At 39.3% G+C, this 27,143-nt stretch overlaps 1 protein-coding gene across 11 annotated transcripts; it reads left to right on the top strand.

Moving 5' to 3' along the window:
• LOC308330231 (muscleblind-like protein 2a) lies at positions 1-26,788 on the top strand. Of its 11 annotated transcripts, none has more exons than XM_080785021.1 (11): positions 1-93; positions 202-288; positions 5,722-6,422; positions 16,796-16,960; positions 17,076-17,288; positions 17,433-17,693; positions 19,361-19,414; positions 19,900-20,050; positions 20,894-20,926; positions 21,965-22,017; positions 22,882-26,788. In XM_080785021.1, the coding sequence occupies exons 3-11, from the start codon at positions 6,246-6,248 to the stop codon at positions 22,894-22,896; spliced, it is 1,122 nt and encodes a 373-aa protein (XP_080641147.1). In that variant the 5' UTR covers positions 1-93; positions 202-288; positions 5,722-6,245; the 3' UTR covers positions 22,897-26,788. The 11 variants fall into 11 exon arrangements, with proteins under 11 accessions (XP_080641147.1, XP_080641139.1, XP_080641148.1 ...); XM_080785013.1 differs by having other exon boundaries at positions 21,923-22,017; XM_080785022.1 differs by lacking the exon at positions 19,361-19,414 and having other exon boundaries at positions 21,923-22,017.
• Positions 26,789-27,143: the final 355 nt, after the last annotated feature.

Raw genomic sequence — 27,143 nt, 5'->3', positions numbered from 1 at the left:
GGCCGTCGTACAGTAAGCTGTCAAAAGCTTGTTGCTTAAATCTGTGCAGTGCTACAAACTAACGGAAGAAGTGAGGTTCTGGCATCTTGACAGGTTTGTCTTCAACGTAGTTGATACACGATGCAATTTTGCGAACAGGGCGAGAATTCGGTGGATCATTCAACAGTCGCTTCGACTTGATTTGGTCTTGTTTTCCTTTAGTTCAATGGTGCTCCGTGCCGTCGGGTCCTGGCTGGTGCGTGACTGCTGTAGCTCGGCTCTGGGGAGCGGTTCTCCGGTGATGATGAGGTAAGCAGGTGTGTTTGTTTGTGTGTGTGTGTATGTGTGTGTGTTTGTGAGTGAGAGAGAGGGATTTTTCTAGCACTCTAGCTAACGTTAGCTAATATCAGAGTCCTGTATGCGACGTCACTGTCTGGCCAAGTATTTATGAGTAGCTGAAGTGGCCTAGCAAATAATGCTAAGCCAGATAAACTATAGATGAAGCCCGAGGAAGTAGCCAAACTAGCTGACCGATCAGACCGAGTAATCTATGCAATGTTGGTTAACACAGCTAATTTTGTCAACAGTTATTGAACGGCCGGGGGTTGATTTAGCTTTAAGGCAAGCTGTTGAAACTTTGTTATCCATGTGGCTAGGTGACTGTTATAAACGTCTGGTTTCCGAGGCTAGGTGACTGTAGGACGAGTCTATGTTTGGCCTACTATTAATTTACAGCACGTTAGTCAGGTATCGTTGCCAGTGTGGCCTCGGGGAGGTGTTGTTATGCGTCCTACATACATCATGTTATATTTTCACCAATCACCTCCATTGTGAGCTGCAGAAAGACTAGATTTATCACAGGCGTTTTCAAACTTTTACATGCCACACTCTTAGATGAACTATGTCCTGGAGATCCTGGTATGAAAATGTTTATTTTGTTTTAAATTAAATTGTCCAAATTTAATAAATTACACGAGAAATTGATTTCATAATGATGACATTGTATATTACATAGAATATGCACACATACAGTTTCTATTTGGCAATAATTTAATTATAGTGAAATCAAAGGGACCCCCTGCAACCCCCTTGAGGGCCCCTGAGGTCTCCTTTCCTCCTGACATTGAAAACCACTGGGCTATCACACTCAATGCTATAATAATCAATACGTGTGTGTGAAGGTCATGCTGCATACAGGAACCGAAAGTATGTCAATCTAAACGCAATATCGTGTTAATTAGTTGCCACTGGTAATTTTGGGCAAATAATCGCATGTACATTTCAGGTTTCACATACATTCTGTATCGATATTCTGAACCTGAAATGAATTGATTTTTCTCTCCCAACATTTATAAATGTGTAATTGCATTTAAAAAAATATAGCAATCGACAGACGTCTGTTCATAATGTCAAATTGTAGCTTGCCTACCAAGAAGATTTAACCTGACTAGAGATTAGTAGAGGTGAGAAATTAACACATTTACAATCCAAAATATCCTAAATACAATCCATACAATAGTTTATATAGTTTGTGTATATTTGTGGACTTTGAGTTCAACAAGACAAGTTACTGGTAGTTACTAACCTCGCCTCACCAGGCTTTCCACCACCTCAAAGGAAAGCCTGGTATCCGTTTCAAAAGTCTGTATGATCGATTTTTCTCAATAAAAGCTAAAAAAATCTGTTTGAGGGAAAAGGAAGTTGCCGCCTGTTGTTCCTGTCTGTCGACTACAAAACAATACTACAACATGACGTAATGATATCATCCGCTCCCGACAGGATCATTAATACCCTAAATGAAATGGTGCCCAGGCTAGGTAGTTACAGGATGCATATTAGAATACAAACGAGTAACGCCACATGAATGGTGGCCTCCTTGTCCAATCTTTAGCCATGAATAAAGTACTAGTGGTGTGGTTCATGAACGAATGAATCTGCAGTTTCTGCACCAATTACAATGCAGTGTTTGATGGCATTGTCCCCACATGGACGAACTGGCTGCTTGTGAGCATGTAATTTCGTGTCACACTTGAGTTTCCCTTTGGCATACCTGGTCCATTGTACTGTTTATGCTGCCTATTCAGAATCATGAAAACCACCTAGTTTGACATGTCACATCACATGCTACATAATGACATTTTTTAAATCTTGCCTTATATGGTATGGTCACATATATCCCCCTATAAAAGATTTCTCAATACCGACAGCCGGTCAGCAAGTGGATTCATGAATGTATGTATATAGACAATAGCAAATTTCAAAATCTCATATAGGCTGCCGGACTATAATGTGAAAAAAAGGTGAATGTATTTCACATTTTGTCAATTCATGATCTCATATCCACCCGTTGATTCACAGAACCAAACTCCAAATCGGGGCCAGACCTATGTCATCAATTACAGGGTGGCTACACTGACCTTGTCTTCTTCTCTCTGCAATGTTATATCATATGGCCCTATACCTTTCTTATGTCTTCTAAAAAGATGAAAGAAAATGTCATCATACAGGATAAAAGGCACCTCACTTCACACGAGTGATTTTAATTTAAATTTTATGGAAAGGCAGTGGTGATAGAATCATGCTGTATATGGAAATCATATGTCATATATATGTCATGACATAGAGGACTGACTAGCCACACTTCCTGCCGGAGCTACAGTTTACACTCAGTGTTGGCTTTACATAAACCACACACTAGTGTAAACTTATATTGACCTAGTCAAATAACTTGCAGAGTGTGAGTTTGTGCCTCATGATTACTAGTCTACATCGTCAGAGGCAGAGCAGAGTGAGAGTAAATAACCTCCTACTGTTCTTGTGTCAACTCTTTCATATCATTGCTGTCATACATTCTGTAGTATTGCATTGTTTTTATTTACCAAAGAGATCTTGTTCCAAGTCACAGTTTGAATGATAAGCTACAAACGGCCTGCAGCACAGTCTGGCCTGTGTGTGCACACATAGATTTCTAGTACACAGCACACCAGCTTCTGACTTTCTATTGGCCAGTGATTTCTGGGAGGTCTTTCCTGGAGGCGGGCACGAAGGCAGGAAGGGGGTGGCTGGAAATGTTTCAGTCAGAGTTAAGCAGACAGCCTTTTTCCTACACTATTGCGGAAAGAAAATCTTTTTATGGATACCGAGGCCACAGGACGGCAAAGAAAATGAGATATTCTCCTGGTGATTATCTTCAGATGGTAACTACTCAGTTGTTGGACTACTAACCCATATACAGTAAATGAGGTTAGAGACTGTGTTCCCACTTCCCAGTACTGCATGAAGTGGAGGTTAGTTCTCTTGCTCTTGTTTCCTGATTTGCGCTTGAAGGAATTTGCTGCATTATGCTGTTAAATACCATGTGGTGTGGCTAAGGGGGGAATTACAGTATATGATTTCAGTTTACAGTGGTGTTTGGAGAGAACATTTTGCTTCTGTTTGTAAGTTGGCAGTCACTGCTGACTACTTTCAGTGCATTAGGTGTGTTCCTAACTTCCTACTGTGTAAATGCATTCAGCTAGGGGAGTTAACCTCCCTTGATGCCTGCTCTGCAACTTCCTGAGTGAGTCAACATTAAATGTACCAATTTGTCTACCCCGTGTTGAACTCTCCAAATCTTGTAAGCCTATGGTTGCAAGTTTCGCGGTAGTGCTTTTATTATTTCAGTCAACTTTACAACACTGTTGTATCTATCTATCTATCTATTGGAAAGAAACAGTCAAGCAAAGTTGGGTATTCAAGGAGAGACATTATGGGCCTTTTAGATTTGTTTTGGAAGTTCAGTCACAAGTCCATGATCATGACAGTCAATCTGTAGCTTGACTGTTGTAACTCATTTTGGCAAATAGTGCAGTAGGACTACAAGCACAGATAGCCTTCAAAATGGATTTTGTGTGCACAGCTAGCCTGCTCAGGAATACCAGATATACTTTTAAAGATTGTTCAGTAAGCTTTTGAAGGCCAGGAAAATGTTCCTCACATAATAGCACTACTCTAAACTGAGACTTGTTTTAATGTAAAAGCTCAGATAAACATTCCACAAAGTTATCCTCCCATATGTTATAAATGAATCTGCAGATCCAGAGAGATTCACTGGATGTCATCACAAAACAATAAAGATCTCTCTTTAAAAAATAAAATACTGTATATAGTGATTTGTGTCCAACTATAAAATGACCAGGCATTCAGGGTTTGTTTTTGTTCAATTTTCCCTTTAAGATTATTGACTTATTAATATACCTATATACTTGGGCTGACTCGGTAAACTGATGCATTCATGAATGCTTGTTTGGTGATCTCAGCACTAAACTAGGAAAAGCCAGCAGTTTTTAAAAGCTGCTTTGTATCCCTATGAATTCAAGTCGGAGTTCATTACAAGATGAAATTCCAAAGGGCTAACAGTTGTGGAATCCAGGTGCAATTCTACTTTATTTATAATGTAATACACACACACACACACACACACACACACACACACACACACACACACACTACTCAGGACTACTACTTCGGGACAGTGTTATACATCTAGATAAGTTGTGGTTGTAGTGCCCCAGTCCCCCAAATAGGCCTGTATCTGTGGCTTTGTCTAAATGGACGTTTTCCGGTTCCGAGTTCTGATGAGATTGAGCATACTGTAGTACTGCATGGAATTCAAATTTCATAAACTCCAGGCTGAAGCTAATTCTAGGCCAGAGATATTGGTCAGTCACATGACATGTATCATTCTGATTGCAGAACACCACAGGGTTACCACAGGGTTACAAGGCTGACTCGTCAAATCAGACACACTGGATATCAGTGCTTTTCCCCTGGTGTGCTACGTCTTTCTCCCACTTTGATTAGTAGACTTATGGCCTACACATCAATTACATCAGTTACAATTGTCCAGAGGAAGTTCTCATGTCTGCCAGAGGGGTAGTACCACAAAATCCAGAGTGAGCAATTGAAAAAATGTCAGGTCTATTGGCCCAATTAGTTCATACCACTTTAGTTTAAATTAACAGGGGGTGGCAGTCTTATGTGAAGTATTGGGTGCTTAATCAATTTGAGACCATGTGTTGTCTATCCAGTCTAGGTTGAGTAGGTGAACTTCGACTTATTAGAAACTTCATTCAACACATTGATATCAGTTATAACCTATTCAGCAGAGATTGTGGTATACAGTAGTAGGTCATAATTTTAACTAGCTACAGTAATAGTAATTAATTACTGACATATATAGTTCTGCCTCTGATATGTAGGTCTGCCTTTGTACACAGTGAAATCCTCAAGTGTTAATTTTAGGCTGTGTAAAAATGGACACAATTGCATTTTTAAACTCTGTTAAATAACTCTAATTTGACTGTAAAGTGTGTATCTATCTAAACTGTAATAACAGGTGAGCAGTACTTGAGTAGAAAACGACCCTACTTACATGCCACTGCAAATAATTGAGTGTGCATACTGTGTGTAATTGGGGTTGTCAAGTTGGAACCGCCCATATCAAATTTCTTGTTGAATCAGGTTCAAAACACAAATGTCTCGGCTTAGTTGCATTGCATCCGCTCTTAGCGGGAAGGTATTATAAACCTTGTTTTTATTTACTTATTACGTCTTGGCAGTTGGCAAAAAGTCTTTGTGTGACGTGCCGGCGCGAGTTGGTAAATGGGCGACTTTGTTGGTATTCTTTGCATTGTTAACTCAAATATGTCAAGTGTAGATCAATGATTCTCTTCAATAATGTATTCTTCTTTTATCTTTCAGATCAACAACAGGAAGTGCCTTTCATACAACGCCCCCAACTTGAAGCTCGTCCTGTGAGCCTTTACTCCCTTTAAGGCAGAAAGATACCTCAGCCACATAACCTCTGCCACCATTTCAATTTGTACAACAGCAGCACCTAAAGGAGCGATTTAATGTGGAGGCAGGAGAAGGCCAAAGGACAACAGTGCAAGAAATTGGGACCATCTTTTTTTCTTTTTTTTTTGCTGAACGTGATATTTCTGGTCACTACCAGTAAAGGAGCACACTTTGAATGTGTCACAGAGCAACACTCTTGCTCACTCTTCCCTCAGTCGGTGTTGGCTGTTACAGAGTGATTGACTGGTCCTCTAGTTTATTCATTGCAACGGATGGAGGGCTCATTGGTGTGCTTTAATAGAGGACTTTTAACACGGAGCCAAACATTTTGATCAACTTATAGTTTTTATTTTTTATATATATATGGCATATTAGCCAAATAATTGGTTTTAAGGTTTTTAATTTGTACCACAATCCGGTCTCTGGACATGGCTTTGAATAATTTTTCCTCAATAAGGGACACAAAATGGCTAACTCTGGAAGTGTGTCGGCAGTTTCAGAGAGGAACTTGCTCACGTAGTGATGAGGAATGCAAATTTGCACATCCACCAAAGAGCTGCCAGGTTGAAAATGGGAGAGTTATTGCCTGCTTTGACTCACTAAAGGTAAGCAATATCAAGCACACTACATTATGCCTGACAACTTATAATGATACATTGTTATAATAAAAAAGAAATGAGCTCGGAGACTTTGGAATCTTTACACATCCCCCCCATGTCCTATAGAACTGTAAAAGCAGAAAGTAATTAGTTTAATCACTTAAAATTGGTTTTAATTGAAGGCAATTTGCAGCAAGTATAAAACAAATCACACCTGTGTGAAGTGAGTGGTGCAACTCTGTGTGGGGATCCCCAGGGTCTTCCCGGAACCTCCAGACCCACATGAACGAGCCGGGGGGGGGCAGCCTGGTTCCGGCGGGCCGCCCTGCGACCGAACAAGCGAGAAATGACTGTTACTGTGTGGGGGTCCCTGTACTGTACTGTCACTGTACTGTCTCACCCAAAATCGTGTGTGTGTGAAACTAGTTACACACACACACACACACACACACAGTTGATGTGTGTGTTACGCAATTTTCGTACTCGGACACAGCCAGGGACCCAGAGACACACAAAGCTCCGTATAGGAGTGGTTGCACCACTCAATAACACGTTTGTGAGGTTAGGCCACACTCTTCCTAATATTGCAGACAAACACTCACTTCACACTCCTCGTTGAATCGAGGTTATGGATGACTGCTGGCTTACAATTGGATTTCAGCTGATTACACCCCACCCCCCCCCTTCATCCCTGTGCAGTGTGCGGCCAGTTTGGGGTTAATCTGCATTGTGGCTTTCGCTGCTATCACAACACAATGCAGTCATGCCCCCTTGATTATTCTCATGTGGAATCATCATCTTAGTGCCTCAATTGCTAGTCAACATGCACGGCCAAAGGGCCTATTTTATATATATATAGTGTATAACATGATAGACTATGGGTTGTAGTGAACACCAATGAGTATCATCCCTAAAATTAGCTAATTGTTCAGAGCTTATGTAGTACAAGTAGAGCAGTTATCCTGCTTATGTCTGCATTATTTCCCAGTCATTAATCATCATGATTATTACGAAGTGTCATACTGTTGCCACTGATTATGTTAAACAGTGCATGTATTGAACTGCTCGTCCCCATGGGTCCATATCTACTGTCACGTGTTCTATTGTGATTGATGCCATCCCACCGAGAGAGAGAGAGCGAGAAGCCTGTGAGGGGACCTGCTCCTGCAGGTCTCCTCACCTTTTTACCAAAAAGACATTTGTTCAATGTTTTGTCATCTTTTGAAGTTATTGTTAAAATATTGTGGTGAGAAAACACTAGGCTAATGCCATCAGCAGCTTCAAACGGGATAGAAATGCCCACAGTCGCATGAACCCACCCACACGTAAAAATTCACATATTGACGTGATTTTAATTGTTGCCTTGTAATTTCTGATACTGTAGCTGGGATTGTATCAAACCTGCATTGCAGTATTTGGTCACACCATCTTTAACCAAATAACCTCCTACAAATACACTGTCACTGTAACCTAATGGGAAAGTGTATTATTTATTTTGTACATTCAAACCCTAAGGAACATATTGTGTTTTGAAGCCTAGTGTTTCTTTCTTGTTTTGATATCTGGAATTTGTACAAGCCTTGAAGAATTACAGGGAGTCTGTCAAGATGGAAAGGAAGATTGGCTGGGAAATCTGCTATGACTGCAGTCATGTGATGAAGTCACAACTCTTCCTCGTGAATAGCCTGTTGTTTAAGAAAGGTTCTCTAACTAGTTGTCTCTTACTGACATTCACACTGTTATCCTGTCAACTAATACTAACTTGCCAACCATTTGGCAGTATGTATTACAAGCTACACAGTTCTGCTATATAACTAATGTTTATTTTTCCTTCATAGTCCTCTTGTCATGTAGGGAATGTGTGATTTTGAAGGACATTACCAAACTTGGTGGTTGATTTCAGGGTAGCCTTTAAAGTTAAACAATTCACAATTGCAGAATTCCTGTAGTAGGTTTCTGCTGATTGACCAATTATTTCTAACATTCTTGAGCCAACTTGATTCCGTGCATGTGGTGTCGTATAGTAACTAGTATCTCATGACTACTCTCAAATTGGTTAAAGAAAGTCCAACAGAGACTTGTCTTGTCCCCTGCTTGGCTCCATCTTTTTTGAGGGGCGCTAGCCCCTCCTATATTCAGCAATCGGTATAGATTTTTGTCTTATGGCCCCTACAGACTGTAAGAGTTTTAAAGTTGTCGGTGAGTCATCAGACCGTTGTACAGGAGTCTTTTCTTTTTAATTCGACTGTCATATCTGTGTGGCTTTCACACTAAACCATTGATAGCCATCAATCAGGCATCACACACTGCAAGAGTTCACCAAGATGCCATCCAGACCTGATAGGCTCCATTTGTTTTTTATTCCAATTCATTTTGACATCTCACACACATGCAGGATGCCGTGATACAAGCACGAGACCGACACAGGACGCCTCTCTCTCTGCGTGCATGCCACACACAGGGGGCGAAATGTTTATTCCGATGGGGTTTTATCTACATTATTCAAGTGAAATGTGTTGGTTTTATAGACTATTTAACAGCACCATTGGGTTTGGGCTAATATAGTTACCAATATGTACGACACAGGGATAAGGAATAAAGGTTACCGGTATATATATGATCATCTATCTATCCATGCAGTCGACAGACGGTGTCAGTGAGCACAGCTGTCCTATGCTCTCATTGGCTGTAATACAGGCCTTCTCGGTGTGCGGTCGCAACCCAGTTCCAGAGCCATCTAATAGAGTTGCGATTTGGGGACGTAGAAAACAGCCCAGTCACGTGGTTCATGTACTTGCGCGAGCCCATAAACTCCAATGCATTCTGTAAACTTCTGGTTTAAACCAATAGATGGGTTATGGGTTACTCCGTGCCATGGTGGGAAATAAATAATTAATACAAGTACGATATAATACAAGACTCTCAAGAGAATTGACAGCTTGGCACACGTGGCAGTTACTTTTATTTTTGTAGAAGAGGCAAACTAATATTCTTTATGCCGTTGGCCTGTTTATTTGTATGTTTAAACTTGAAACATTATTGTATTGTAAAATGGTCTCTTTTTCCATGATCTTTTTTAGTATAATGGTATTAGTTTACTATAATTGGATTAATACACGATAATCACTTAACACTTTAATTTAGAACACAGCCAAATCAAATCATTGTACATACGTATTCAATCAAAGCAAACGGCACAAACTATTAGTTTGCCTCTTCTACAAAAAATTAAGTCACAAGTTACTGTCTTGCGTGTGCCAAGCTGCCATTCTCTTGTAATTGTATATTTTTATTTCCCACCACGGAGGAGGAAGACGTGCAGTGACGGTAGGCCAATCAGAGGCAGGCTTGGCGTTACCATGTCTATGCTCAGACGTAGAATAGATATACGCGTTACCCCCACATGAAGTAAGGGCAAAATGGCCGCCCGTCATGTGGTAAGGGGAACATGTATTTATTCAAGCTGTGGTGGCTTTCAGCCGGTTGCAAGTCATGATTGCTGGCTAATTGTAGCTGCTTCCTGTGTCCTGCCCTCTGATGACTGTTTTGGGTCAGAAGAATTCCCAGCAGAAAAGGAAATGTTGCTAATTCCCTTTGACTACTGGCATACTATAGTATCGTTGTTATTCCAATTCACTTTCTCACTCACTTCTGTTATCAGTTTTCCCGTTTAGTAAGTAGAGTAGGTGATCATTGGCTTATAGTGTGACTCTGTACTGTACAAGTAAAGTAGAATCCCTAGACAGGATGGGACTCACTTCACATCTGAAATTAAATGGTCTACTGTACTTTTAGGTTTAATAAAGCCTCAGTTATAGCCTAATACCGAAACATCCACTTGCAGGAGTATGGTTCAGAAAAATATCATCCTGTAGCGTTATTGAATTATGTATGCTATATAAGCTTACCATTACCTTGCCCAGTGAGAAAAATTATGTCTTTGTGGGGGTTTCTGGAACTCTGACCTGACGCATTAAAGACTTTGAAGGCAATCAGAAGAACCATAACTATATGATATAGAACTGGTTAATGCCCTACTTATGTGTTTACACTATTTACTTTTCAGAGGGATGCAAAGATGTTTATTGCTATGGATAAATAACCTGCATGACATGCACAGTTGCAGAGGCTTCCATGGTGGATTACTTCCTCTTCCATGTTTGACACAGAAGCACAACATTGCTATAAATGGAAATGAATTTTACACTTGTATATTTCTATGGCAAGAGTACTGCTCATTGCAGTAATCTTTAGACTGCCTTCTTCCAACTTAATGCTCTGCAATACTTAAGTATATTTGATTTAAGGTTTTTCAGGAAAGCAGAGGTATCTTAAGTACTGTAACTACTGTACCATATTATACTCTAATGGGATTGTCCTCACCGATTCTGGTTGGGGGACCTGGGTTGCACCATGTCATCCCTCTGTCCTTCCTTTCCTGTCTCTCTTCACTGTCTAAGTAAAGAGGTGTTGTCAGATAGACAGACTAGCCAGCCACACAAGAATTACTTTGTGAATCAATTATTTACTAGCTTACCACAAAACCAAAGTTAAAAGGACTTGAGAGACAGGGAATACTTTCACTGACACCACAAACTCTTATTATTCCTTTTAACCTGCTTCCAGAGCACCATAAAGTGAATTTGGTATGATTTTTTGTTTTTCGTTCCATTGCAGCCACTCCCCAGCTTTAGGGCTGTCTGTTTTTTGTGGAGTGGTGTTTAACATTCAGTGTGTGGGTGGGGTGCCCAACTGCCCACCACACCATGCTGCCTTTTACACTAGGATTTGTCAAATAGTATATGCACTACAAAATGTTTACAGCTAATAAAGTTGTTATGAAGACTGCTGTGAACAAATACAGTGACACAGAGACTAGCGTGTTTGACCTATGTCATATAATACACATAAATTGATGGGTACTGTACTTACAAATAAGTAAAGAAATGTGGCTACCAACAAATCAAAGGACATTTGTTTCTAGATGAGGCTCATTGTTTTATGTACATTAAGGATTACAATTTGGGCCAGATGGTCATTGGCATTCTATAATCGAACTGTTGGTTATCTACACTGTACAATTATGCTCTCTTTTTATCTTGTAACATAAAAAGCTGGGTTATTACTAATGTGTGGGACGTAGATTCGATTGGTCCCCAACCTTCTTAAAGTATTTTGACCCTAGTATTTCTGGCACTCTCCAGTTGGTTGGTGCCAGAGCCAACAGGAGGCTCTACTGCCTTGTGTGTTCTTGCTTCAAATCACAATTTAGGCATTTAGCAGACGCTATTAATCCAGAGCGATTTACAGTAAGGAAGAACAACACATGGTAATACATCAAATGCATACAAATAGTCTATACTCATCTAAGAACCTACAGTAGAACATCTGTACAGTGAATGTACACCAATGTAATGAGTATACACTATAGAGTGCTACAGTATGTCTACATCAAATGCTATCTAAATGACATACGTTGAGCCTTTGCATATGCCTATATTGCAGGGCTAAAATGGAATCTGAAGAGGTGGGTTTTCAGACTACAGTGGAAGATTAGGAGTGAGTCTGCAGTTCTGATTGCAATGGGAAGTTCATCCACAGTTTTAGAGCCAGAAGGGAGAAGAGTCTTAGTGAATGTTCTGCCAGCCTTCCTGTGTTTGCTGATCTGAGCACTTGGAGGTTTGTATGGTCCGATCAGACAGAAGACATGGGGGTTCTATACCTTTTTGGTTGCTTTGAAGGCCAGCATCAGAGTTTTGTACTCTGCAGCAACCGAGAGCCAATGGAGGGAGCGGAGAGGGAAGACATTTTGGCTGGTTGAAGACCAAGCGTTCTGCAGCATTCTGGATCAATTGGAGAGGCTTAAAGGGACACTTCACCCTTTTTGCTAAAAAATATATGTTAATGACGTTTAGAAGCTTTAGAACACTTTCCTGGGGGTATTTATGTGTGTAATATGTGGTTTTAGATATTTTAGATTGTAGCAGTGAGCCTGTTGTCTCTGATGTCATGGACACTGGGCTCACTTCCTTCCTGGACTACATGTTGTCTCAGTAAGACAGCTCTCCCCCCTATCCACAAGGAGGAGAAGTGCACCAAATAATTATGGGAATTGTAGTCCAGGAAGGTAGTGAGACCAGTGTCCATGACATCAGAGACAACAGGCTCACTGCTACAATCTAAAATATCTAAAACCACATATTACACACATAAATACCCCCAGGAAAGTGTTCTAAAGCTTCTAAACGTCATTAACATATATTTTTTTGCAAAAAGGGTGAAGTGTCCCTTTAACTGCACATGCCGGTAGGCCAGTAAGAGAGTTACAACAGTTACGTTTTTATATGACTGTCTGGATAAGGTGCTGGGCTAAGTCCTGGGTGAGGAAGGGTCTAATCCTTTGAATGTTATATACAGTAGTGTAAACCTACAGGATCGAGTGACTGCTGTAATGTGTGCTTTGAATGAGAGCTGTCTAGGACAACACCAAGTTTCTTGGCTGTTGGAACCAAAGTCATCAAGGCGTTGTCTATGGAAATAGTTAGATTCTGCATGGGGCAGGACTTGGCTCGAAAGAAGAGCAGCTCAGTCTTGTCTGGGTTGACTTCCTGCCTAGGGTCCTTCTACGTCTCACACAGACTCGCAGACTGTACATGCATCCGTCCTTGTCCACACTTGGCCTAACTCTAGTGTATTTGAGTCAAGGTGGTTTGTTTGAGCCTTCTGCGTCTGTCACTGTCCTTGTTGCCGTGGTTGAATCTGTCCTAGGGAGTCTCTCTTCCTCCCTCCTCTCGGGAGCCTGGGGGTATTGCTCATTTGTATGATCTGTAGCTTGCTTGGTGCCCTTGGTGCTTGGTGCGAGTGCAGCAACAGGGGTTGCTGGCCCCTGTTACCCTGCCAGTCTTACTTGGAGGTCAGCAGTCTCTCCAGTGTCCTGACCTTCCTTGGTTGCCACCCAGACTTTCCTGGAAGTCACTGGTTGCCCGGGGAGTTCAGTTTGTAAATACATCAAAGATGCGATTATAATCCATCTATAATGGATAAAGCCTTGGCCTGGAAGAGAGGTCATCAGGTGGTCACTAGCCAACACATTTACTGCCATTCACACATACTTCAAACACACCTGTTGTCTGCCATTAACGAATATATGTGTTAATGTTGTATATTGATTCAGAATGGTCTCGTTATAAGCTCCATTTTCTTGCAGCGGCCCAGTTGCTAGACAACGCTTGCTTCGGCTTTGCTCTGCCTTTTCCGGATTTCCCTGCCGTCCACTTCCTGTAGTCATTTTGACTTAAAGTAGCGGTGCCATCCAAAAAAGGGGGGTAATCGTCAGGCTATCTAATTGGCTAATAATTTGATGATGCCACATTGGGAGTGTAAATCTAAATCAATAACTAAATAACTAAACCAGGAAGTGACTTTACATGAAAAATTCCTTTATTTGTAAATCTGTGCATATAAAATATATATTTTATTTCCCCTCAAATATCTTAGTTTTACCAACATTGTTCATGCTTATTTATTGAAATGATGAGAATCGCGGCTTCACTCATTCAGAGCCCTGATGGTCCGGGGGTGTAAATCTGAAATTCTGCCCCAGGAGAATGCACCTCGGCTGGGGACACACAGGGCTTGGTGACCGTAGGCTTGCGGGACTCGAGTGTGATATTGTGATTATGCAACAGTTACCCTAAAAGAAAACACTCCAACTCAATTTCATTGTAACTAAGATATGTGACTGTTTAGTACCACAGTCATGAGGTATTTAACGCCCACTGATCAATCGTATATATTTGAGGGGCGCTAGCCCCTCCTAGGCCCAGCTTTCCGGGTTTGTGTGAACACAAACATTGAAGCTAAAAGTGAGGGCAGAAAAGTGAAGACGGAAAAGTGAGGACGCAAATTGTGATTGGCCGGAATGCCATTTGTGATGATTTGATTGAGCACGGAATGTGATGTATGATGATGAGAGCGCCCCTCACTTCACACGGGTGTGCCACACTCCTGCCACATTCCTGCTTTCTAAGAAGGAATGTTACCTCAACAGAAGTCATCCTTTTAAGCTTGGATTAAACAGTGGACAGCTGCCTCAGTGGTGGCATATCAAATAATTAAAGGGCCCATCATCCTTGTTTGTACAGCCTAAGACATGGCATGACAAAACCCTAGAGCAGTAGTGTAAGAAGACAGATGAGCACTTTGTCTAATTTGGGGGAACAGTGATCTTGTGTTCATAGACCTTCTTTACATTTTCTGTTTAAATCTGGCTATTTAATTTGGTGATGAATAGGGATGGGCTGGACTGGAGGACACATCATAGATCTCGCTCAATGCAGGCTAATTTAAATATGTGCACCCCCTTTTTTATGAACAAGGCTAAATTGTGTACACTGACCAGCTGTTTTAGCTCCTCTGTAGGCCTGCTAAACAGTTATTCTGTGTCCCATTGATGAGGGATAGTGTCTCATTCATGTGCAATGTAAATTACACACTACTAGATTTGAAAATCTTTTAGCATACAAAAATGTGTTCTGTGAATCAGTAGTTGGTTACCATGATATAAAAGCACCACTATTGAAAAACATATAGTGTTCTTGAATAAATTATTAGGCCTATTTGTAAGAGATGAACACAATAGTTTGTTCCTAAACTCTTGAAACGAAATATTTCTTTATTAACATGCTCTCTGAATGCAAATAAAATGTAATTATCTTATTTAATTGTAACAGTGCTTTGTTTAGGCTATGTTATCTGAATATGTAATGCAATATTGAATATAATCTGCAGGCTGTAGGTGACCGAAACAGTAAGATGATAGACCTTATGCAATAGCTCATCAAAGTGTTTCATTCCTTAATGAATATTAATTGTAGGTTAAATCCACATGGACAGTTATGGGAAATAATTATTGATTCTCTTGGGAGAAAATGCAATTGAGTTGAAATTAGTTCTCTGCTCATTTGAAGGATTTACTATATGAAAATGTAGGACAAAAGAGGCTAATCTCTGATTAGGCTAATTCACTTGCTTGATTGACAGATATGACAGCATTAGGCTAATTATGCTGTCAAGTCCATTAGGATAGGATATAATATGATATGATAATATCCTGTTATTTATAAGCACATGTTGCTCACATATCAGCTCAAGGCTATTGAATATAATTTCCATCTATTTCAAGTGACTGTAAAGAGGCTTTTGGTGAATATATATTGTACATTATACTGTATTATATACTGTAATATACACCATGGTATATGTTAGTAAATGGTAGTATAAACACAAATTCACAATTAGGATTGGTTCACACTACAGTATGACTGTTGTTTTTTGCCCCTTAAATGTCAGATGTGTGGTTGGAATCGGCATAGTAATAATCTCACAGTATGTCGTGCTGTAATGTGTTTTGAGCTTGTAGATTGGCTGTTTTCAGTGCGGGACAACCGTGCACAATGAAGTATAACTCTTACGTGTGGATTGTTGGAGGAGGATAATTGACCTTTTGCAGACCGGGTCCATCTTGCCATGAGAGTTTGGAAGCGCTCGTTTTCAGTAAAGCAACGTCCTGCTGCCTCCTGTATTATGTGCAGAAATGGGTGGTACGCATGGGTCCGGCCGTTAAGTGATATCCAACGAGCACTTCCAATCTCCAACACTTAGAAAGATAATCGCCTGCAAAAACAGAAAGTAGCTCATAAAATATATGGATTTTTATGAAACAATCACTTTGCAGATATAGATGATAATTCAAGCTTTTCGTACAGCTGCAAATTGTTGGTGACTTGTTTGATGCTTACATTTTATACAATCAGATGGGACTTTTCTGTTTGGATTTATGGGTTCAGGTTGTCGGTGGGAAAATAGGTGGAGGGCTTCAATGAGGGGAGGGCCCATAGGTGGAGGGCTTCAAGAATATACTGCAGCTAATGTATGAACTATGAAGAACCTTGGAGTAACTAGAGGGGAGGGCCGTTATGCGGTCCTCACCACTACGCTGCACTGCTAATCCGACTCATAGACTTGGAGGGCTTTGTCAGACTACCCGTTGTACCCATCAGGCTGTGTCCCTTTTTATGCCCATATATGGTCCTGGTCATGGATATATCTGTATCTGTCGGTGCCCCCTGGTGTTCAATGACAGATCAAATAAAGAAAAGTAAGATCAAGTATCTGCTACTCAATGACGTCCCCCATTCTTCATTTGTCATTGTTGTGTATAAATATCTCATGGGAAATCTCGCCAGTCACCACCGTTTTAGAAGAACTCCTACAATATACATTTCCATGGTTGACGTTGAAACGGACCCAATTGAAAAAGAGCCACTGACCCGGCCACAACCTTCAGTTTCTGATCTCCTCTTTCTCTCTGAATACAGGGCCGGTGCTCAAGAGAAAACTGCAAGTATCTTCATCCACCTTCGCACTTAAAAACCCAGTTGGAGATAAACGGACGCAACAATCTCATTCAGCAGAAGACGGCAGCAGCCATGCTGGCACAACAAATGCAGTTCATGATCCCAGGAACAAGCATGCAGCCTGTGGTGAGTTGCTCGTACTCCTTAAACCTGCAACTACCACTGACTTCTTCAAGTTTTTTACCCTTTATGATTTCATTTAACATTACATTATAATAAACTATAACCTCTCCCCTCATAGCACACATTTCCTGTATCGCAGGGACTTGGTTCCAACCCTGGTCTCAGCTATGCTCCGTATATTACACACATGAGCCATGGAATGGGCCTCGTTCCCACGGAGATCATGCCCAGCACGTCCGTCATGGTCTCCGGAAGCCCGCCCATCAATGTCCAGACCTCCTCCTCTTCCTCCTCCCCCACACAGAAGCTGCAACGCACAGACAAACTAGAGGTATCGCAACAACACATGCATGGGTCCATTCTACATACGGTACACACAATATGAAATCTTAGGAATAGGAAGAGTCGATGCAGCCCCCAAAATGAAGCTTGTTTTTTTTACCTGCAACTTCACTTTAATTCGGTCCCCACCTAGGTATGCCGTGAGTTTCAGCGGGGAAACTGTGCAAGAGGGGAGACGGACTGCCGCTTCGCTCACCCCAATGACAGTCCCATGATAGACACCAGTGACAACACAGTCACCGTTTGCATGGACTACATTAAGAGCCGCTGCTCCAGGGAGAAGTGCAAGTATTTCCACCCGCCTGCACACTTACAGGCCAAAATCAAAGCCAGTCAGCAGCAGGTCAACCAGACAGTGGCAGCCCAGGCCGCACAGGCAGCTGCTGTAGCCATGGTAAGACAGATGCTTTTAAGCCTACATTTTCCAGCGAAAAACTCATTTTTCACTCGAAAATCTATGTATGACAAAGTATTTACGTACTCTCCTGACTTCTGGAGCATATTAGGCTATGACTTTTAAATAAAATCATGCCCTAAGTCAACGTGAGATTAAAAAAAAGAATAGTGCCACAGTCACCAGGTTCACCTAAAACATCATAGAATGTGGAGCACTGCTTTTTATTTAATATATAATATAGAGGGGAAAAAACTGTTGTGGCATAAAATAAACAAAACCAAAACCTGAGTAGCAGTGTAGAGTGATTTGATAATAAACTGTCACGTAAAAGCTTTATGGGCTCATTTATAACCGCAAAGTGTGGCAGTGACATTTTTTTTTAGATCTGTCATTGAACATACACCAGGCATTTAATACAGTAGAATGGCTTGTTGAGTAGTTTCACAGATAGAGGCTAATTTAAGCAATGGCTAGCCATCTTCCACTATGACTCCACTAAGTGCCTGCCTGGTAAAGTGCAATAACGTCAAATGCCACAGTATTAATCATGACACAGGCTAAGTTAATTATCTAAAAGTTTAATTTGACCACCTTCTTCTGCTCTTAATTACTTTGCAAACTTTTGTTGAGTGAAACAACTCATTTTCTTATTGTGTTACTGTAGTTGTACTAATCTGAAAGGTCTTCTTTAGGCCTAGCAGATGATGTCTAAAAGCTTATAAACAACATCTTTAGATATTGGCACTTATTTCTGTTCCTCGCTGATTATTATGGATGCCGTTGACAGACTGCCCTTGTAGACCCACTACTTGACATTGTCTTTTGTGTATTCCATTTTAAGTGGTTAGTATTTCATTTACATTTTCTGTGTTTTATTTTGTGCATGCCACTTGGTGCTCGTTTAGATGCTCTGTTATTCTGGTATAAAACTGTAGAAAGGTTACAGAAACCTAAAAAAAACTATTAGTGTAAGAAATCAACCAAAGGTCATACCTTGGATATTATATTCTAATAGTAAACGGAGCTCCACATTCTGTGCTTTTTCATATTAGAGAAATATTATTCTTGTGTGACATTGTGGACTTTGGCTACCTTTTAAATTTGTGAATGCTCTGAATCAAAATCTGCTTTATCTCGTGGATAAAACAAAGTAATCTTGTTCATGAAATATCAACATGAAATGTAATGTTGTGGTTGTATGCTTTACCTAATTATATCTTGTGTAGACTAGATTATCATTCTTAGAGTGGTAGCTGCAATATTTCTATTATGATTAACAATCACTGATTAACCAATTATTTCAAGTGATCAATCTAAATAACGATCTGAAAATAACTATGGCACTGTAGAGTATTCTAAATCGTATTAATTGATGCTTTTGATTAATAGTATATGCTGGCATACTAATTGAGAAGTTACACACTATAGTTAGCCTAGCTGTGTGTCCTTGAATCAGTTATTTTGGTTACTGCGCATGTGTATTGTTTTTGTATGTGGTATACTACATTCAGATTATTTTGTTTTTTGTTTTTTTTCCTTCTCACCTATCCACAATGCAATGCTGTTCCCCCATGACGCACCTCTGCTTGCTGTTACCTGTATGTTAATACGCTTGAATCCCATTGGCCCACTGCCATCATGTGCTCGCTGCCTGCTATTAAAAGACTCAGTCGACTGCCAAAGCAATGAAGCGACCCCTCGAGGCGACTGTAGACCTGGTACTTTGACCTTTTGCTTTGCATGTAGCTATTAATTATACTGTAATAACACTAAAGTTTTTGATTTTTGTCATTTTGTTGTACAACCACTTAAATACTCATGTATTGTTATTAGTCTATCTTTTTTTTAATCTCCCATCAGTTTAATTAATTTGAAGGATGTTTTTAGATGTGCTTGGTTGAAGCATTATTGCCATTCACATTGTTTTATCATAAATGCTTGCTTGATTTTTGTCATCCTGTGGTAGTGGTAACCTTTTCATAGTGGTGTCTAGGCTGTTGTTGTTTTTCTTTAAGAATACTATGTACAGTTTTTAGAGTATGCGCCTCTTCATTTAAACTTTGAGATACGACTGCATTGCTCAATGAAAGAAACCGATTTGAGCGATGCTGTTGTATGACAAAGTACAGTATAAACTAGATTTTAACCAAACAAAACGGCTATTATGAGGGAGGTTGACTGAGTTATGTCTTGTCACTTGCAGGCCTTTCCCCATAGTGTCCTGCAGCCCCTACCAAAGAGACAAGCATTTGAGAAGAGCAACGGTGCCTGCTCTCTCTTCAACCCCAGCTTTTTGCACTACCAGCAGGCTTTGGCCAATGCACAGTTCCATCAACCCTCGTTCTTTCCACACGGTAGGTCCAAAAGCAAACATATCTTCTTATGTCTTTCATGATTTACTGTACATGGTCTGTTTCTTTCTTCTGCATGAGTCAGTATTCCTTAAATATGTATGTGTAAATCATGCTCCAGATTATTTTATTTTTTTCAGGAGCAGGAGGAGGTGGGGGATTACATGCGTTTTCATATTTCTGACGGTTACAAATAGTAATGAAATTAGATGGGTCTGTAATCAGTGTGATCAGAATGTGCTTACTAAGCGTAATAAATGTAATTGGCCCATTATTAAGACCTTGATCCCTGGGTATTAGTGCCTAAATAGAGGCCCAGTATGTTGGAGGACATCTGCTTGGTTCCAGACCAAGTTGAGTAAATCACTTGTGTGTTGTACATTGTTTGGAGTCCTGAATACTAGTTTGTAGTTATACATTGTTTGTAGTTAAACATGAAACTTAACAGTAAACTATGAACTCCACTTTTTGTGGCATCTTTTAATCAACAGGAGCAGACAGTATATGAACAGACAGGAACAGTGTGCTGCCTTTTACTAATTTGGTGTTTTGTCTCGGTGCCTTGCTCTTGTATGTTTGCTTCAGTTACATTATTAGTTTGTTCTGCATGCTTATTCCTTTGGGAGAAAACAAATTAAAGAATGCCTCACCACTCTACAATATACTGTAGGATTTTTTTGCTTCTGGCTCACTAAACTAAATAACTTACTAATTAAGTTTATTTAAAGAAATTTGCTTTCCATAGAGGTGCTCACATCTGTTTTTATTTGGGGGATATGTGTAAATCATGCTTCGAAGTAGTCTCAACCTAACCTGTTTTCCACTTTCCATTACATAATCACACAGGGTCAGTGTTGTGCATGAGTCCTACCGGCGTTGGTAGGTCCCTTGCTTATTTTTTTTTGTAATGTCTTGTAATGAATGGAGTCCATGGGTTGAAAGTTTGTTCTGTTGATTTAAAAGTCATGCTTGTTATTTTAATACGGCATGGTTAAACATGACTTCTAATCAAGGGGAACTATTAAGCAATACACATAGAGGCACACATTTCAGAATCACCTGAAAGAAGGTGTGTGTGTGTGTGTGTGTGTGTGTGTGTGTGTGTGTGTGTGTGCGTGTGTGTGCGTGTGTGTGTGTGTGTGTGTGTGTGTGTGTGTGTGTGTGTGTGTGAGAAAGTATGTTGGGAATATTTCACAACAAACTATTCATTTTGCCTCATTCATTCAGGTTGATGCTTATATTCTTTAAAAAGAATAAAACTAAATAAACAACGTCGCTATATCTCCGTGTAATCTAATCATGTTCTGTATGCATGTACTCATGACACAAATGGCAGTTTAAATTGATGCAAATTAATCACAGGAAATAAACGCTCCTGGTGTGTTCCAGATACTCAAAGCACAATAAATACACTCATTCAAGCATTTTTGGTGAACATAATTTATAGCTCTTCACAATTAAGTTTGATCAGTAGCCCAGAAAACATACTCTGCACTTTCTTATGCTTTGCTAATACTTGAATGCAAAGTAAAATGCTTTAAAAAAAAGGCATTGCATAGTACGTTTCACATGGGAATCAATGCTTTGATAGGTTTAGCTTCATTATATGCCATCTCCCTCTTGGGATGTTAAAATATGGACACATTTCCTAGGCTGCTTCTGTTATTAGCCTTCCTCTATTATGCCCCCCTCCCCCTGCTGTCTTGCTTTGCTGTGTGATTGCATGCCATCTGCTGGTCTAACCCAATGATGGCTTGCTGCTAATGTCATTCTGTATTCACCCGGCAAGGGAGAGACAGAGGGAAAACGTTGCTATAGTTACCATAATGCTCCACCTACCTTCTCATTGCTTTCATGGTTCCCTTCCTGAAAAAGTCCCCATGATGTACAGTGCTACGCCTGCTACTGTCTCTGCAGCATCTACTCCTGCCACAAGTGTTTCCTACGCAGCAACAGCACCAGCCAATCAGGTTTGCTCCTTTTTAAAGCTTTCTTTCATAAATCCTGGATCTCTAAATAAGTGCATATTATTATTATTATTAGTAGTAGTAGATTATTAAATAGGATTAGTGCTTTGTTATCTTTGCACTAACATACTCACATGGTCCATCACAGATTACTCTAGAGACCTGTTGTTAAGCTGTATTTATTAAGTATGCTTATGATAGTCTGCACTTCTTTAGAGATCTCTCATCTGCATACAGTAGTCGTGTTGCATACGTTTCTTTTTTGCATGTTTTGCTTTTTTCTGTGTTTTTTTTTTTATCAACATAGTTAGAAATTATCTGTCTTAGCTACTCTACCCTACCCTGATCCGGGGGGGGGGGGGGGGGGGGGGGGGGTGCACTCTCACATACATTAGTATGTTTAATTGAACAAACTGCTCAGCTGTGAGTGAGAGGATGGTTGTTGCAGATTTGGGACTTTACCGGTACTTCACCTCCACTGCCCTAGACCAAGTCATTAAATGGTAGCAAGAGGTGAAGTGGGTGTTTGTGCCAAAGATTAACCTTTACTTTCTAATCTCAAGGCATGTACTGTTGTTGCACATGTGGTGGTATTCAAATATATTGATTATAATACCTCCTTTCTTCCACATCACACACTGGAGTCGACTGAGATTTGCTGATCTTTTAGCAAGTCTGTATGTTTTAATTTAATTCTGGAAATTGTATAGACATTATTTACACGCTGATTCCAAATCCATGTAAGCAACTGATTAATACTTTCTCCTAAGAAAAACAAGACACATTGACCCGGGCCTGTTCCTGGTGAGTGCAAATAGTGAGTGACATCTTTTTTTGTTTGTTTTTGTTTTTTTACCTCTGAAACAGATCATCCTCAAGTAACCACCCGAAACGGACGCGAGTGCCAAGTTGCTGCCATTAAAGGCGCTAAACAGCCCTCCTGTAAATACCACATTAACTCAATACACAGTCTACATCAAGCTGCATGCTGACTGGAAGATTACCAATGTAAACATAACCTTGATCTCTGGTAACACAATGCATAGGAGGAGTGCTAGGATTATACTGTTAGATATACTGTACAGTATGTCACAGGATTATTATGCCGCACACACATAATTGGAGATAGTAAAGAATTTAATCACAGATATAGTTAAGAGTTTAATGAATTATATTTAACAAGCACTTATTTCCTTCTCCTTTTTAACATTTCTTGTAAACTCACAGAACATGTATGTCTCACAGTAATGATTGTTTATCTGGTGCCAGATGGATGTTTTTTTCTTTTTAATGAACTATAGAAAAAGCACTAATATTTTAACCCTGCATTGTAAAGGTCACATTTGGCATCTCGGTCAGACTCTCTCAGAAGTTCATTAAGAAAGCCACCTAAATGGGGCTGCTTTTTGTTCAACCTCTTGGCATCCTCATATAGTAGAACAGGATCAGTGCTCCACCTCCTGGTGTGCCTTTGCCTTGCATATGTGTTAGTTACATACTGTAACCCCAGTTTCTATGAGTATAGAATGCGCTTTCTAAGAGCTATTGTACATGTGGGGTTAACCCTGTACCCAGCAAACATGTCATCGTTAATCAAATGTCTTGTGAATGTTGGTCCATGTGTTGGAGGTAATCGGGATTAATTCATGTGTTGGTGCACAAGGAAAAATATTACTAAATAGAAAGCGAGGAAATTGATGCTATGAAAAAAGTTTTAACCTCTATATTGGCCATAATATGATGGCATATTGCATTTAGAATAACACATCAGTAACACAATGCTATAAACAAAACACTACCTTGCACACTCAAGTTACAATTTTATACTGTTATACCATTCCCAAAAATTCATGTCGGCAAATGGTTAAAATAACTTCACATTTATAGGTGTATTAGACTTGGCCTCGACAAAGATTGAAGAAATGTTTGCTGGGTAGTTATAGATCTTAAAAAGCGAAGTTTATACAAAATAGAAAAGCAGTTTGAATGAGACATTGCTGCTGAATAGTTTTTTTTTTTTTTCCTATGTTAAAGTAGTAAATCGACTGTGATTCTGAAAGTTTTATTCTCGAGAATTGTATATAGTGTGACACCATCTCATTGGCCTGAGTTTTGGTTGGATTGTTGCATTCTCAAGAGATTCACACTTGAAAAGTAATGGTGTTCGCCCCACTATTTGATGTCATAGGGACTGAAATAGACATAGCTTGTGAGCTATGAATCCTAAATCTAATCGTCGTTAATCCTGAGTTATTTGAATGTTAGAAGTGCCTAAAGAATCATACGGTGACAACTAAACATCAGACTTTGTGTGACAATTACTAAACTATTGACAGTACAATTCCTCTTACTTTCAGAGTCTACTCCAATCTAAATAAATGATTAGGTTCTATGATACTAATTTGGTGCATTGGTATTCTCTGTACAAGTATATAGATGTAGTCTTTCAGCAGATTGTCATTATTCTTTGCATAACTGTATCAATGATTTATCATTCAACAGAATTGTATTTTGTTTGACCTAAAGTTAAGCGACCCTAGTTTCCAGCTAAGGAGAAGATATGAAAGATGTTCAGAGGAGGAACGTTAGTCTATTCATGAGTCTCAATATGTATAATGCACATTATCTACAGTACACTTGGTCACAAACTTGTCAAGTAGAATGATAGACAAATAGATGTATTGGTGATGTTTAGGTGTGGTATGATGCTTTATCACATTATGCAATTTAAAGTACTTCATTATGTCATACTGTTGCCGCACTTCTGTGCTGTTTGAAACTAGCACCAGACAGAGTGGACCTTTTGGCTGGTAAGATGTAAATGAAGAAAAATGAAAAAAAGAAAAAAAAAACTTTTCATTTAGATGTGTATTGTTTTTTCAGCCATCTTTTGTATATTTCATTATCAATATTTTATTTTGCATATGTGCAAATGGTTTAACTTTCCTTTTAGTTTTACATTATTTTCCCTTCCTTAATATCTTTTGTGTGTCCGAAATCAGTTTGCATACAAATACGGTAAAAGTTATGCGTATAGACAGACAATCCACATAGAGACTTTGGGTATTCTCGATCTCTTTATTAGTACAATATGTTTCCAATTTCATTGCAAAACTTTTTACACATTGTTGGATGGACTATACGGAATATACTTACAATAGTTTATTAGTTTAGCATTAGTTATAGAACACATTTTTATAATGTATTCTGATATTTTAAAAATGAATGTAATTTATTAAGCTGACCTTAGATCTGCTGAAGGTTCCTCAAAGGGCCGTGTCCTGTTACAGTAGCCTATGAAAAGCTGCCTGTGTTCAGGGATTGACTGTTGGAGCCATGTTGAGCTTAAACATCTCATCCTTGTCACCGCTTTGCCACCTGTGCAGGACGATACCTAAGCATGAGCAAGGCCGTACAGTTTCCTTTGTTATGTATAAAATGTATTGGATAGGTCACATTTTACAAAAAAGGAAAAAAAAAGAAATAAAAAATGCGTTTCTTTATAGTGTGGTATATCATAACTGCATTGAGTTGTTGCTGTGGCAACCTGAAGTTATAGTGATGAAAAATGTATTTTTGTAGGTGATGAAACTCTTGTTTTCTTTTTCTGCAACATAACTCATTATACATTGTACTGCCAGAATATTTTTTATTTTAATGGCAACAATAGCCTTCTGGTATTTGAAAGTGTCATGCTCCTGTAACACAGCATACCCATTTTTCATTTAATACAGGTTTTTTTAATGGCATGCTAACATCTCACAGTAAAAATAAATCCCCAATAGAATAATCTGATTGCTGACAGAAATACCAAGGACTCGGATAAAAGTTGTTTATTGGAAACACCGATGTTTAGAATTGCACTTTGTCCCCAGAATTTAATTCATTTTCAAAATGTAGCTTTCTCTACATGTGTGACATTTAGAACTAATTTCAATTGCAAACTAAAAGGCATATTTCACAATGTAAATACCAGTATTGTAAGCTTGGAAACATAATTTCATTTGTTTTTGACATGCCTGAATGCCATGTAAGATTCATCTGCACATGAGTCATTTCATATTTTAGTTCACCCACTCAAAAAAGATGTGGACAGTCAGAATGTTTGCTCTTACTGATGGAAACATAATTCTAAGCACTTTCTGAGCAGTTGGTAAACTGAGCAGACAAGTTCTTTTGTGAACTTTGCCTTATCTCTGGCCTATTGTTCTTAAGTTTCTGTGTGTTTCTGTAATTCTGTTAATTATTAAGACATTTATATAGTATGTTAGACATTTAGTTTTCAGTAAAAAATAAAAAATCCTTGAAATTCTCACTAAGTTTCCATTTTGAGGCCACAGATTGTAAAACAAACTCTTGGATTACAATGCTTGATGAATAGACTGGTTAGCATGCCATTATAAATGGCTATGCTAAAGCTTTTGCAGAACTCTGTTGAAAGCCTGATTTATACTTTGTCATTGCTGAAAATAGCAGATTTAAAAACCTCAACAATTGTGTTGTGAGCTTGTAGATCGGCATTTCCAGCGTACAACAGCTTCATACAACAGTATAAATTAGGCAAAAGATGCTGTGCCAGTGCCGCTTGGTTCCATCTGTAATGCCATAGACGAGGCCGACAACCTACATATAAATTTGATTCATTTTAAATGTTTGTGATTTTTAAATATTTTATTTGTGTATAATTGTTATTTTTATGTGAATAGTTTTGTTCCAGTAAATCCAAAATTGTGTAAAAGCTAATGTTAAAGAAAATAAAGTTGAGTAAATCCATGCTTTGTATCCTGTGTTTGTGTATATGTATTGCACATTTGTTGGCGTAATATTTTGTTTTAATTTCCTAGACTAAATGTAGGCTATTTACAGAATAGCGGAATGACACACACACACACACATACACATAATATATATATATTTATTTATATATATAATTTCAGCACTTGTTAAGAATATACACTTTAGGCCTAGGCCTGCATAGAACATTCTAGACATTGTTATTGCTATACATTAGTTTCCCCCCCACAAACCAATTTAGGTTGGAGCATGTCGAATGGCTTCACATTAAGTTTTATTTAGTTTTATCCACTTGCACTGTTAGACATCAGCCAATGATGTAACAGGTCCCTGCA

The sequence above is a fragment of the Protomyctophum bolini genome, assembly GCF_963924005.1.
Source record: "Protomyctophum bolini genome assembly, chromosome: 16".
Taxonomy (NCBI): domain Eukaryota; kingdom Metazoa; phylum Chordata; class Actinopteri; order Myctophiformes; family Myctophidae; genus Protomyctophum; species Protomyctophum bolini.
This window is presented reverse-complemented; position numbering and strand designations above follow the sequence as displayed.

Coding starts and splice junctions, on each gene's coding strand:
- LOC308330231 (XM_080785013.1), top strand. CDS start 6,246: ATGGCTTTGAATAATTTTTCCTCAATAAGGGACACAAAATGGCTAACT. Junction 17,289..17,432: donor AACGCACAGACAAACTAGAG/GTATCGCAACAA, acceptor GTCCCCACCTAG/GTATGCCGTGAGTTTCAGCG. Junction 20,051..20,893: donor ACCCTCGTTCTTTCCACACG/GTAGGTCCAAAA, acceptor ATAATCACACAG/GGTCAGTGTTGTGCATGAGT.